At 41.7% G+C, this 15,494-nt stretch overlaps 1 protein-coding gene across 1 annotated transcript in view; it reads right to left on the reverse strand.

The window, feature by feature from the left end:
* The window catches only part of grm8a (glutamate receptor, metabotropic 8a), a 314,346-nt gene that overhangs the window by 97,625 nt on the left and 201,227 nt on the right, over nt 1–15,494 (reverse strand). The window contains 3 exon segments of the mRNA XM_034236777.1: nt 9,291–9,428; nt 12,506–12,660; nt 14,175–14,310. Coding sequence (XP_034092668.1) covers nt 9,291–9,428; nt 12,506–12,660; nt 14,175–14,310 — 429 coding nt within the window.

The raw sequence follows: 15,494 nt of genomic DNA on the forward strand, positions 1-15,494 counted from the left end.
CTTCCCGTCACTCTGTGCAGCTGGCCTGTACCACTACACATGCTGTGCCCCCCACCCTTCTTTCACATAATGGTATGATCCTATTGTGTCCTCGCATATGATTGGCCGCATGGTGGCCCAGCTAAATAAAGACCCGCCCCTGCCTGCAAGGATTCTCAGCAAGAGTAGGAGCGGCTGAAGATTCTGCTTTCCCCGACGGGAGTCTTCTCTTCTAACGGCTGCTCGCGATCGGCGTGTTGGAGACCTCTGAATTAAAGTATCAAGTCACCTCAAGTCAGAAGGCTCAAGTCCAAGTCAAGTCCCGAGTCATTGGTGTTCAAGTTCAAGTCGAGTCGCAAGTCTTTTGTGATGTTGTCAAGTCGAGTCTCAAGTCATAAAATGTGTGACTCGAGTCTGACACGAGTCCAAGTCATGTGACTCGAGTCCACACCTCTGCTATGTACCAATTATACTCTAATTATTCAAAACAATGGAAATCTGTATTGCTTGCTTTGCTGTTCACTGTGTGTATTTGCACTTGTAAGTAGGGTGAACGGACCTCTGACTGAGAGTTATTGGAGCCGTTAAACACAGCATGCAACACTAAACTCCTCCATGATAATAAAAATGCAAGAGCAAACTATACAGCTGCATTAAATATACATTATTACAAATAGCTCTACAAATAGCACTTCCTAAGAAAGGATAAAAAAAAAGCACTGATGTGAAAGTGCTCCTTTTTCAAGACTATATTTGCCACATTTGCGGGGAGGTATAACAAAATCATACGGCAGATTACTTCTAGTGGCCATGTCTAAGATATGACTCAGCACAAATCAATGAGAACATGTGAGAATGCAAACAGACTTGATTTGACCCTACTGTGTAATTATTCAGTGATGAAATGATCCAGTTATTACTAAAAGCCCTTCATTGTATTCCCTATACCTTCTTAAGGAAGAGGATTAGGCATACATGTATATGAAACATGTTCTGATCTGACCCAAAGAGATTTTTCTTTTGCAGCAGAATTGTTTTATTCTGAGAAAAAAGTCAGATCCCCAAAAATCACACTTGGCCCTAATCATATTCCGTACTTTGTTAATTGTTCGATATTTAAAGTTTTCACATTAAATAACAAACGTTTACCATATTCATAAATTGCTTTGTTGTAAAAAAAAAAAATGGTTTCAAGCCGTTTAAGATTGAATTTGACTAAACAGGGAGAAGTGACGGATGAACAGTAAGAAAGGCAGAGCGATAAAGTCACGAGGAGATAAACTTGAATTGAGATTGACAGTGAACAAAAAAAGGAAGAACACTCTCTAATCCCCTCGAGAGCGTCAAGTCAAAACACACACACAGCAGAACAAAAACAGTAGGAACCATGTTTGCCTGCACTTTAATTCCTCTGTGTGTACCTGAGGCTCACATCTTCTTGTCACAACCACTGCTACTTTACATGTGGAGTCTATTTAAAGAGGACATATTATTCATATTTTCAGGTTCATATTTTGTTCCTCTACTGTGAGATGTCTCCATGCTTTAATGTTCAAAATGCTCTTTATTTTTCTCATACTCCCTGTGCTGCAGCACCTCTTTTCACCCTCTGTCTGAAACCAGAGCCCAGTCTGCTCTGATTGGTTAGCTGCCCGGCTCTGTTGTGATTGGTCACAACACGTTCAATGTGTTAGTAGCATAATAGGGCCCCTTGAAAAAAATCACGTGTTAAAGGTGGGGTATGTAAGTTTGAGAAACCAGCTTGAGTGCGCTAGAATTTGAAAATACACGACCGGAGATAATCTGCCACTTCCTTACAGAGCCCCTCCTCCAACACACACGAACGCGCACATGACCAATGAGGGCACGAGATAAGTTTGTGCACAGATGGAAGGCTGACAGGCAGGTAGGCCATCCAGTTACTTTAGCAGGGCCGGCTCAGATGATTGGTCGTGCTTTTTACAGCGCTACGGCTTCCACTGATGACTTTTTTTTATGGATTTTTTGTCAAAGCACTTAAGATATTCATTGCTATCGGGATGTTGAGAGCATTCCATGGAATATAACAAAAAGTGTATCTCGAGCCGGTTTCTCAAACTTACCTACCCCGCCTTTAATAAGTTGTGCTAAGTTTTTGAAATAATCACACTTTAAGTTTGATATGAATGCCTATGTCCATTGGACCAATCACATTTACATTTCAATATTACCATTTTCAATGCAAACATTTACTGCTGTAAGTTTATGGGACGGTTTATTGTGACAGGAACTTTGGGATTTTAGCCTTTGCAGACCATTTACACACACTAAATGCGTGTAAATACTAAATATATAACACACTACAGGAAAGGGAAATCCCCCAAAAGCATAATAATCAGGGGTGCACATAACTTTTTTGCCCTGGTTCTCAAAGGAGCACCTGGAGATGTTGCTTGGTGCTCATCCTTAAAATGAAATAAACCGTAACTTTTGAGGGGGTCTTGACTTTATTTGCCAGACACACGCGCTGAACACACATGAGGTGAACACAGAACACACATGCAGAGGTGAACACAGAACACACATGCAGAGGTGAACACAGAACACACATGCAGAGGTGAACACAGAACACACATGCAGAGGTGAACACAGAACACACATGCAGAGGTGAACACAGAACACACATGCAGAGGTGAACACAATACAACATTAGCATGACCAGTAATCCTACAAGCTGTCATCACTCCCTCCTGACTGTTCTCCCCACTGTCTTCCTCTCTGTCAGACATGGTAGCTGATGATGTAGGCCTACTACTTTCTCTCTGGTTGAGTCTGCGATTAGCTGCTTGCATCCACAAGTCAACAGCTGGGTTTGGGTCGAAAGTCTCTGTTGTCATCTTAGAAAAGTGGATGTAATCAAATAAGTATGTGAACATAACCAATAACCTACCATAGCCAATAACAAATGAATGTAACTTATTTTATTTGTGTTGTTCATTCATATCTTATTTTAACTTAACATTTATTTATGCCTTATTTTTTTATCTCTCCAGTTTTAAAGGATATTTTTGGTTACTGTCCTATAGTATATACATTGGAATGATTTCAAACCTGTTTATCCCAATAATTATAAAGGAGTGCCTTGGAAATATGTGTTTACATAAATTGTGACCAAACCGTTTGAACTTAGACTAAAGTGAACTATCTAAACACTCAAGAGTCCTTTACCTCACTGAGCTGTAGTATCAGCCTCTCAGTCTGACTGGAGAGGACTCTCCCTCCACATTATTGTAGAAACATCTTCTTCTTATATCCGTTAGAGCAGCTAGCACGGCACCAGATTCTAATAACAACAGCGCTGGTACTGATGCACCCTCCCTCCCTCCCTCGCATTTTGGCTGTGAGCTGCGGGCGCCAGATAAGCCAAACCCCCATTTCCATCACTTACAGCGCCCATCGTACAGGGCAAATGAAACGTGTAACCGGGGTGAAAAGGGTGTTACATTTACTTAATTATGAATATTGTTACATCAAGGCCGAAAATTAGGATGAGCACCAACGGTCAAAATGTTTTTTTCCCTCCCAGAACTGCCAGCGCAGCGCCTCCACAGATCTGGCGCCCTAGGCGAACATCTAGCCAGCGCTACGGGCCGACCCTGAGTTCATATCATGGTTCATACATGTATGCAACTCGCAAATATCTTTCTCTCTCTCTCTCTCTCTCTCTCTCTCTCTCTCTCATCTCTCCTCTCTCCTCTATTTTCTCTTTTCTCTTCTCCCTTCTCTCTCTCCCTCTCTCCCTCTCTCAATGTTGGTACGCAAATGTGCTTTGTTTCAAATGACCCGGTGCTCTTTTTTTGGCGGAGGTGCGCATGCGCACCAGTTATGTGCAACCCTGATAATAGGGCCCCTTTAAAGTGAAAGAGATGAGTGGATATGGTTCCAAATTAATATCACTTAAAAGTCTGTGTCACAGGTTAGTGGATCTGTTAGAAAGGTGTGTGTGTGTGTGTGTGTGTGTGTGTGTGTGTGTGTGTGTGTGTGTGTGTGTGTGTGTGTGTGTGTGTGTGTGTGTGTGTGTGTGTGTGTGTGTGGTGTGTGTGTGTGTGTGTGTGTGTGTGTGGTCTAGCATTACTATACTTGTGGGGACCTAAATGTGTTTACACAGTCACGTGTGGGGACTCGCCGCCCTTATGGGGACAAATTGTAGGTCCCCATGAGGGGAATCATTAATTTTAGGGTGAAGACTTGGTTAGGATTAGGATTAGGGTTAGGTTAAGGGTAAGGGTTAGGGTTAGGCATGTGTTGGTTATGGTTAAGGTTAGGATAAGTCTCCAGGAAATGCATGTAAATCAATGTAATGTCCCCTGAAGTGATGTATACATGGTATGTGTGTGTGTGTGTGCGTGTGTGGTCTAGCATTACTATACTTGTGGGGACCTAAATCTGTTTACATAGTCACGTGTGGGGACTCGCCGCCCTTATGGGGACAACTTAGAGGTCCCCATGAGGGGAATCATTAATTTTAGGGTGAAGACTTGGTTAGGATTAGGATTAGGGTTAGGTTAAGGGTAAGGGTTAGGGTTAGGCATGTGTTGGTTATGGTTAAGGTTAGGATAAGTCTCCAGGAAATGCATGTAAATCAATGTAATGTCCCCTGAAGTGATGTATACATGGTATGTGTGTGTGTGTGTGCGTGTGTGGTCTAGCATTACTATACTTGTGGGGACCTAAATCTGTTTACATAGTCACGTGTGGGGACTCGCCGCCCTTATGGGGACAACTTAGAGGTCCCCATGAGGGGAATCATTAATTTTAGGGTGAAGACTTGGTTAGGATTAGGATTAGGGTAAGGGTAAGATTAAGGGTAAGGGTTAGGGTTAGGCATGTGTTGGTTATGGTTAAGGTTAGGATAAGTCTCCAGGAAATGCATGTAAGTCAATGTAATGTCCCCTGAAGTGATGTATACATGGTATGTGTGTGTGTGTGTGTGTGTGTGTGTGTGTGTGTGTGTGTGTGTGTGTGTGTGTGTGTGTGTGTGTGTGTGTGTGTGTGTGTGTGTGTGTGTGTGTGTGTGTGTGTGTGAGAAAGAGAGGGAAAAAGAGCCTGTATTATGCGCATGTACACCTGCATCTGTATAAAAACAAAGCCAGTGGGACTTGAGGATCAGGCGTCACTGGTATCACATTCATTAACAGCTTGTTCATGATTATATCTGCAGCCACTGTGCATGTAAGAGAGTGTGTGAGCATGTAAGTGTGTGTGTAGGCTTATCTACAGTATGATCTGGTGTCTGCTTCAGTTAGCTTCCCCTCAGGCGTCAGATTTACCTGACAGCACACATCCAACAGAACAGGGTTTGTGTATCCCGGTTGTGCTGGCTGATGTGTTTACGAGCATATCAACCATGCTTGAGGAAAACATATTTGTATTACATTCAGAAGTCTGGGAGTTTTGGATTTCCATTTTATTTTGTGCTTACTATTGTATATATGAAAGATGACAGGTGAAAGTGGACGTCATTTATCGTTAATACATTATTTAAATGCAATTTTTTGCCTGGAAAACAGATTTTGACACTGTTGAAAGTGGCAGCAATTACCATATAATGAATCTGAATGTGTCCATATTGCACAGAATATCGGGTGCATTTCCATATGTATCAGCTTTATGTCAGAAGCAAAGGAGTTTTGGAGTGATGCCTGCATGGTTTTTCATACCACTGCTACGCTGACGACACCCAATTAATTCTGTCCTTTCCCCGCTCAGAGACCCAGGTCGTCGCACGCATCTCTGCTTGTCTAGCTGACATCTCTCAGTGGATGTCTGCTCACCACCTCAAGCTCAACCTTGACAAGACTGAGCTGCTCTTCCTCCCGGGAAAAGATTGTCCCACTCTTGACCTAACAATCAACATCGGCACCTCTGTTGTTTCCCCGACTCAGACTGCAAGGAATCTGGGTGTGACCCTAGATAACAACCTGTCCTTCACTGCAAACATCGCTGCTACAACCCGTTGCTGCAGATACACGCTTTACAACATCAGGAAGATACGTCCCCAGCTGACCCAGAAAGCGACGCAGGTTCTGGTCCAGGCTCTCGTCATCTCACGCCTAGACTACTGCAACTCCCTCCTGGCTAGTCTACCTGCATGTGCCATCCGACCTCTGCAGCTCACCCAGAATGCAGCGGCTTGTCTGGTCTTCAACCTTCCTAAATGTTCCCACACCACTCCGCTCCTCCGCTCCCTTCACTGGCTTCCGGTAACTGCTAGAATCCACTTCAAGACACTGGTACTTGCTTACCATGCTGCGAATGGATCTGGCCCTTCGTACATCCAAGACATGGTTAAACCGTACACCCCAGCGCGTGCACTCCGCTCTGCATCAGCCAAACGGCTCGCTGCACCCTCGCTGCGAAGGGGACCCAAGTTCCCATCAGCAAAAACACGTGGGTTTGCTATCCTGGCTCCAAGATGGTGGAATGAGCTCCCCATTGACATCAGGACAGCAGATAGCTTACACATCTTCCGGCGCAGACTGAAAACTCATCTCTTTCGACTCCACTTCGAGCGATAGAACTATTAACAAAGCACTTTTATACTAATAAAGGACTGGCTTATCTAAAGCCAGTTGAGTAGCACTTGAAATGTTTTTGCTCTATGAAGCCTGATGTAGCCTACTTATATGATTCTGTTTTCTTCCAGTTTGTATTTTGTTGGTCGAACGCACTGATTGTAAGTCGCTTTGGATAAAAGCGTCAGCTAAATGCAATGTAATGTAATAATAATGTAATGCATTAGTTATTTTGTGAAGGAGCGCTCTGCCTGAGGACTGACTGATGGAACTCTGACGCACTCGTTCAGACGAAGACAAACAATCGCAACCAATTTCAAGACAGGAATCAAAAAGTGTTTGACATTTGGAGTTCATTTTCTTTATCTGTTAGAGGCAACAACACATTTTTACACAGCCACTGATGGTACGCTTACTATGTTAGAGTATACATAATAGCATTCCTGCTTTTGCCTTGTGTATTCAACATATTTAACACAAATTGATGATTTTTTTCAAACAGCTAACACAGCAGCAGGTAGGTAGGTAGGTAGGTAGTAGGTAGGTAGGTAGGTAGGTAGGTAGGTAGGTAGGTAGGTAGGTAGGTAGGTAGGTAGGTAGGTAGGTAGGTAGGTCGGTAGGTCGGTAGGTAGGTAGGTAGGTAGGTAGGTAGGTCGGTCGGTAGGTAGGTAGGTAGGTAGGTAGGTAGGTAGGTAGGTAGGTAGGTAGGTAGGTAGATATTAAAATGTACAAGATACTGTGAATCCTCTGAATATTTAACACATCTGTATCTATTTTAAAATCTTCACAGCTCTCCACTTCTAGTACTTGTGATATATTTACAGTATTTATCCATAGCCTGTTTAATACCTAAATAATACCAGTTTTGCGAAACAGAAAAAGGTACTAGATAAAAATGATAATTGTAATGATTCTTGTTGATTGTTCCTTTCCATTTTGCCTCTTGTATACATTGTTTTTTAAATGATTTATCCGTCTCTCTTCCTAATCTGTGCATCCAAAAATAATAAGCATTTTCGGCATTAGCACTACTCGCTATCTCCCTACTTGTCTCTCACTCTCGGCCCAATCACATGCAATAATCACACCCAGTCCCACATCTTCCCATCAGCTGTGTCACCGCGGCGACCTTGAGCAGCAGGCTGCTGATTGGCTTCTGTGTTGATGATTTGGAGGTCGCGAACCCCAGCACTTGGAATTAATGGATTTCGTCGCCCCGCTGCAGGGCTCCGACACACACACACGCCCACATACACAGATGCCACGGCTATAATAGACGGTCAATGGGAGTCAGGGCCCTTACAAACCTAATTACGTGAACTAGCGTTGGGTGTCAGCCGGGGAGTAGTGACTGTGACACACACACATAAACATGGAGTCTCAATCACAGCAGCATGAGGTCACACAGAACGAGAACCAGAGCATGTTCATGGAAACACGGGATGTTTAGTTCGTGTCACGGACCCTGCTGTAAATATCACATTCTTCAGAGAGCTGTAGAAACTGGGAAGGTGCACACACTGCCCTGTCTAGATAATACACACACACACACATACACACACATACATACACAGGTAACACATCCGCAAAAGTGTTTGGCCTTGTGTAAAATAACAAGCTGCAGGCATTTTGATATGGGAGCAACATGCAGGTCAAACCGCACATACAGTATAATGAACCCAACATACAATAGGCAAATAAAACCTGACAACAAGAAGTCCCTATTACCGCACAGACGCACACACACACACACACACACACACAGGAGACTCCATTACCGTATTTACAATCACAGACTGCAACCATTATTTCATTTCCCTGTTAGCCTTGAGTACACAAACAATTGTGGAGCTGTAAAGCTCCTCGGAGCCTAACAGGGAGTGTGATCTGGCTCTAAGGGTGCTTATTAGAGCCAGCAGGGCTCTTTACTACATATATATATGCACTAATTAAACCCCCATGCTGGTCCCTGTTGACCCATTTCTGCAGCAAGGATGCTCCAATGAAGCCTCAGATGATCCACAGTGATGTGGTTAATCTGCATAGAGGTTTATGGGCTGGACTGATTGGAACAACCAGAACAAACAGTTCCTCTGAGCGTATGAAAGTTGAAGATGATGATTAATTAGACAGTAAGGAAGACGATAAGTGCCATATTTTTTGGGGGGATCTAACCAACATTTGTTTAGATTTCTTTATCATGAAATTAAATTCTGAATTTTGAGAAACAAATTTGAATAATTTTTTCTAAGAACTTTGAGAATAACATTTTTTTCCCCCAGAATTCTGACTTTAATCTCAGAATTTTGACTTTTAATCAAAGAACAGCTCTGCAAAGCATCGTAATACCTAGGTTGTGAATACGAGAACAAGTAAAAGATGTCTGCCCACACAAACACAGCTGTTCACGAATATTATGAATCTGATCCTGAATCTGACCCTGAAGAAGAAGAGTTTCCTGCTATAACATTTTGGATGCAGCAAGACGTTTCTGAATGGTTAGTTAACACTTTTGTGTCACTCTGTATTTACGATAACTCGGTGTGTGTTGACAGTGCCTGTAAAGGTGATTTCAGAAAGGTTGCTACTCTCCATTTCGTTAGTATTGCATGTTTTCATAGCATAATGTCACTTTTTCCGCCATATCCGGAATCGAGTTGCAGATGGTTGGAATTTGATGGTGTTTTCTTTCCCCCAAAATGGTGGGAGCAATGGTGGATAGCAACTCTAACAAAGTCAAGAAGTCACGTGTCTTACCTGTGCATTTCTTCAGGCTGCCGGGCCGTTTCCCGTGCATCCCCAGCTTACAGTTGAAGTTCTCCTCCCAGAATTCAGCAAACCAAACGTTCCTCCTGTTGTTGGACAGCGAGCGGCTTCGGAAATACCGGTCGAACGCTGTAAAAAGAAGATAGACACGGTTAAAGAAACAACATTTCAATAACAAATACATATTATCTGTCTTTAAACAGATTTAAAAACGGCATCACTCTGAAGCAGAGCTGTGAGATCCTGTTTAACTGGATAATGTGAGGAAGGCCGCGTGTTCACGGCGGTGTAATGCATTCTGACTCACAAAGGCATATGTTCTGAATCTTAAGTATGACTGAGGAGCCATATCCACAGAGACGTGTAGTATAAGAGCTCCTATCAAACACTGAAGCAAGCAGAGCAAACATTTTGGAGTCTTCACACTCTACGCTGGCTACTTGTCCAATTTAATAAGAAGAGAGTAGCCGAGAAACAGGGGGGACATATTTCTCCTCTCACAGGAATGGAAATACCTGTCAGACGCTGGCAGGCTGAGATAAAGAGATGGGCGAAAGAACATGGGAATGAGGAAGACAGGAACTCTCCACATACGTGTTTTACTTAGTCCACACCGCAATTAATTGGGGGGAAAAAACACTGTGAGGAAAAATAGCTTTTTTAAAGACTTCTTATACAGCTTTATAACCCCAGTGTTCCTTGGGAGCTCAGGTATGCCAATAGACTGCAGAGAAGCATTCACTAATGAAAAGAAAAGAGTCATTAGAGACAACCGCTGGGACCCGTAGTTCAGGTGAAACAAAGCATGGAGAATGGGCTAAAATCAGTGGGGACTCTCAGAAGGACATGGACAGCCTGGGAAAGGTGACCGGAGCCCCTCCCCCCCCGGATTCATCTCAGCTGTCAGAGAAATCTCTCCTGTGTTCCTGGACAGCTCAACTCAACCTGTCCATATCATTTGTGTCCACTTTAATTGTCTTCCCCATGATGGTATGTTTGTGTGTTTATAACATGTTCTGTTACCTCTTAGAATATTTGACAAATCGTACGGTGTCCTTGGGGTGTCATGAAAGGCGCCTTAAATAACATGGTCCAATCACGATGCTGCTCAACATGTGGGGACCCAATGCTTCATGTTAAAAGAGTTGGTGCTGATAAGTACTGGTCTGGCTTTAGGAGTTATATCGAAAACATCCAACAACCTATTGTAGGCTGAATAAGTGCTATGACGAATACTCGTGCATTTTCTGAGGCAAGTAGTTGAATCTTTATTTCTCCTTTTTTGATAGTTACTGCAAAGTGTGGTCCTGTCTGGAGGGAGGGGGGGAGGGTCTTAGGGCTTTTCTGTTTCTGTCTTATCATGACATTGTGTAATTTGGTTTATGTGTGTCATTGCTATTACTGTAATGGTCTTTTTATGTTATAATCATTATTGTTTTGTCATAAAATCATATTTTTTGTATTTATTTTTGATATAGCACCTGCATCTGTACTCTGTATTTTCTCCTGTTATTGTGTTATGTGTGGGAAAAACCAATAAATAAAGTGTTAACACAAATCAAAAAAAGAAATGCATGGGTGTCACTTTGTTGGAAAAATTATAGGGACACTTTTTTCAAATAAAACACTGCATTAAGCAATACTTACATACAGTATACTTACAATACTACTAGTGCAATAACTATGCTACGCTGCTACAAAGAAGGGCAACAATAACTCAACTATTCTCTATGCAATAATTACTAATATGAAACGTGTCACAAGTCCAAATTTGCACCACTTGGGTTACCTGAAATACACCCAGAAAGTGTGAACAGTCCTCCAGATTGTACATGTGTTCTTATTCAAATAAACCTTTGTCAAAGTGAAATGAGAAAATATACTGTACATATTCAACAATATATATCCTAATGGTGGTGGGGACAGAATGATCCATTTCCAAAAGTGTTGGGGACATGTCCCCAGCGTCCACAGTAACGACGCCTATGGTGGTCACACAACATGAATTTAGGTCCATCTAATTAAAAGAAGAAAAAAAAATCCCCACTTTGCAGGCAGTGTTTTTTTGGGACACCCTTTCTGGGGCATGTGGGGCAATTTGAATAAAGTTGCCCCAATTTGGGAAATGCCATATGATTTCTAGCTGAGAGTTAGATTAGAAGATCCTTATTCTTTTCTGTCAAACGCCACAAACTATATATGAAGCTGGAGCCAAAGGAGAGTTCTTAGCAGCAGTAGTATTAGTAGTAGTAAGTATCTCATTATATCTGGTTTTCATTGAAATATTGAACAGTGTTTTACACAGAGTCATTGAGTTATCAGTGTTTTCTAAGAGGCTGGCTGTCCCACCATTTCCATAATATGTGCTAGGCTAAGATATCCATCCTTTGGCTATGGCTTCTTCTTAAAATATATGAAAATGGTTATGATCCTTTCTTTCCCAGTATGTCAAAACACTACTTAAAATGAAAAAGTGTCTTGTGAATAAGCAATGACCTGATGAATGATCTGGTTTTTTTTTACATTTCCATTAGTTGTTGCCCTGGTAATATTGGTAGTGAATATGTGAATATCTAAATATGTCACAGAGTAAAAAAGAAAGAATATCCACCGACAAATCTCATTATTACTGAGAGCTGAATCAACACCTCTCTGACTGTCTCAACAAAAGGTGAGCCCTTTAAGCTTCACAAAGGTTAAACCCATTGCATTGTTATTGGAATATATTGCATCAGATTGTCAGTAAACCTAATGAATTGGTAACGGCCTCGTTCATTTATCCTGCGCTGGTTCCTTCTCACTCACAACTCCTCCGTCAATTCTAAAGACCCCACAGCGTGTGTTCCCGCATGTCGCCAAGCAGAAGCCGACTTTGATTCATTTAAACCTCTGCGTCACTTTCAGTTTATTTCTTGTCGCTTTTGTGTCCCTCCAGGAGTCAATTATCTTATAGGGAGCTCTGACAGGGAGCAAATGAGGATATCCTCCTCTGGCTTAATGGCAAAAACGTGTTATCTGCTCAGAGTTAGGAAACATGAAACATCTGTTTGGTCTACCTGTCCACTTAATTTGATCTATTAGACTCGACACACACCGTACGTTTCTCTTTATGTGTCACACAGCCAGTTGTGGGGAAAGAGTCTCAGTGCAGAAAGTGTTGGCATGCTTCTAAGAGATCAGCCGGTTTTCTCTACAGGTGATCTTACCGTCCACAGATGCTCTTTTGGGGAGAATGGTGATGGCTCCTTCGGCCACTTTCTCCTGGCCGAGGACAGGTGAGATTTTGGACCCCCAGCTGTCAGAGCCCACCCACAGGAAGTGACCCGTCTGGTTGTTCCTTTTAGCAGCGTCCAGAACGCGTCTGTTGGACAGGAGAATTAAAGGGTTAACAGGATAATAAACGTTATTTATAATAATAATAATTAACGTTGTCTAGCACCTTTCATGCTTGACACAGCCCAAAGCGCTTTACAGAGTATGACAACAAATCACAATAAACAAATGAGGAACACAATTAAAATATGTAAAAACAATACAACATTAAAACATGAACAGTGATACTACTAAAAATGATAAGCCAAATTAAAGGATGTTTAAGGGTGTAGCTCAGTGGAAAAAACTAAAACGGCACTTGCTAGATCTTGATGGCCTTTTTGATTTCCCGCTGATCAAGGCAGTGAACGCCTCAGCATCAGATGATGATCCACAAGTTGAAAGAAGTCCAAGTTGATGCCTGTCTATCCTATTTGTGAGTCGTTAAATTAATGTATTACTAGAGGTTTTTGTGTGCGCTAAAGCCAAATAACTGTATGACCTCTGAGTGAACAGCTGAATTCCCCTTTACGTATAAAAGGTCTTTTTTAATCCTAATCTTTAATCCTAAAAAGACTGTTTAATTGTAATAGAACCAGGACACATTAGTTTGCAAAGTCTTAAATAATCAGATATTCTGTCTTCTAATTTCCCAGATATTTAACAATGGTTATAAAACGGACAAGTCAAATCAAGGAATCTGATTGGTTCTTAGCCGTGATATAATGAGCGTATACCACGGGTAGAATTGTAGTTACTTTTCACAACAAGTCAGTATCCCTCTGCGTCTGAGAAAAGCTACAACCGTTACAACTGTTACATTACGTCCGTTACAAAACTAACTAACTAACAAAGCTTAAGATGGAAACATGTAAGGGATAATGTGCAGCACAGACTTATTGACCGTTGTTAAGGACGATCACATCTGCAGAAAGAAGTCCGGTCGATTTAACTGTATAGAGTTGGGCTTTGCGTCGGGCCGAACCACGCCCCTTAACTGTGATATAATGGCCTTATACCACGGCCTGTCGTGAGCTATTGCTTGATTATATAACTGTTCTGCTTTGCTATCTGCAGCTGGTGTTTTCACCATGTTCATGAACTTTCTTTGAAATCGAGCAATTGTTCCAAATTACACTTTGGTGTACGTGCTAAAGTAAGGACCTCAGAGATGTTACTTCAAAGAGATTTACTCAATATAACTAAGATATATTCATACATATAATCATATACTTTCAGGTTTAACCAAACACATGTATTATGAGGTCCCTGTGACCTTGACCTTTGACCGCCAACTGTGTGCCATTTATTCCAAGTAGTAAAGAATGCCCTTAACACATTCCTGAGATATCGCTTTAACGAGAATGACACAAATCAGTACTGTCCTAAACAAAGTCAGTTCATTGCTTTCAACTGAATGTGGCACGTGGGTATCTTCACATCATCCTTATTACAGAGTAGTCCGATGATGCGACAGGACATGTCACTTAACCATATGTTAAGTGACGGCAGCGATGGTGAGCGGTGGCAGAGGGGGCGCTTGTTTTAGTGTGCAGCAAGTACCGTATGTCGTCTTCATTAGCGAACATGATGACGGCCCTGGCGTTGGAGGTCTCCAGCAGGCGGCGGATGATCTTGTCAAACTCGCCCGTCCGGGGCTCCCTGGGGATCTTTAAGGACTGGGCGATGCACACACCACCTAACAGAGAGAGAGGGGGGGGGGACATCATAAACTGTCTGTGTTTGAGTAATGGATTTGCGTTTTGTATTCCTTACAAATCTCCAATTGGTAAATGCAAGTGGTCAGAGATGGCAAAAGTACACACATCCTTTACTCAAGTAGAAGTACAGATACTCGTGTTTAAAAATACAGTAGAAGTACTGACTAAACTTCTTGACTCAAGTAAATGTAAAGAGGGCTTTGAAATGTACTTCAGTAAAAAGTACCCATAACTAGCAGCTGTTTTAAAGAGTACCTGACCTCCCTTTATATTAATAGAACAATAATGTCATTGTTAGCTAATGAATGTTTCCATGCTGAACAACGGCAACATGACAACGTTTCCATTGGTCCCTCTTCTTTAGAGAAGACCAGGAAATGATGGATACACGGATCGTGTTCAAATCAATAGGCACGCAATGACTCTAAAGAATAATGATCACGCACCAAACACACATTCAGACTAAAGGAACCAGCTGTTTGGAAAATGTGAGAAGTAGAAAGTACAGGTATTTGAGTTCAACATGTAAGAAGTAGAAAGTACAGGTATTTCTGTTCAACATGTAAGAAGTAGAAAGTACAGGTATTTGTGTTCAACATGTAAGAAGTAGAAAGTACAGGTATTTGTGTTCAACATGTAAGTAGAAGTTAGAAAGTACAGGTATTTGTGTTCAACATGTGAGAAGTAGAAAGTACAGGTATTTGTGTTCAACATGTAAGAAGTAGAAAGTACAGGTATTTGAGTTCAACATGTAAGAAGTAGAAAGTACAGGTGTTTGTGTTTCACATGTAGAAGTAGAAAGTACAGGTATTTGAGTTCAACATGTAGAAGTAGAAAGTACAAGTATTTCTGTTCAACATGTAAGAAGTAGAAAGTACAGGTATTTGTGTTCAACATGTAAGAAGTAGAAAGTACAGGTATTTGTGTTCAACATGTAAGAAGTAGAAAGTACAGGTGTTTGTGTTCAACATGTAAGAAGTAGAAAGTACAGGTATTTGTGTTCAACATGTAAGAAGTAGAAAGTTCAGGTATTTGTGTTCAACATGTAAGAAGTAGAAAGTACAGGTATTTGTGTTCAACATGTAAGAAGTAGAAAGTACAGGTATTTGTGTTCAACATGTAAGAAGTAGAAAGTTCAGGTATTTGTGTTCAAAATGTAAGA

The sequence above is a fragment of the Gymnodraco acuticeps genome, unplaced genomic scaffold (assembly GCF_902827175.1).
Source record: "Gymnodraco acuticeps unplaced genomic scaffold, fGymAcu1.1, whole genome shotgun sequence".
NCBI classification, from domain to species: domain Eukaryota; kingdom Metazoa; phylum Chordata; class Actinopteri; order Perciformes; family Bathydraconidae; genus Gymnodraco; species Gymnodraco acuticeps.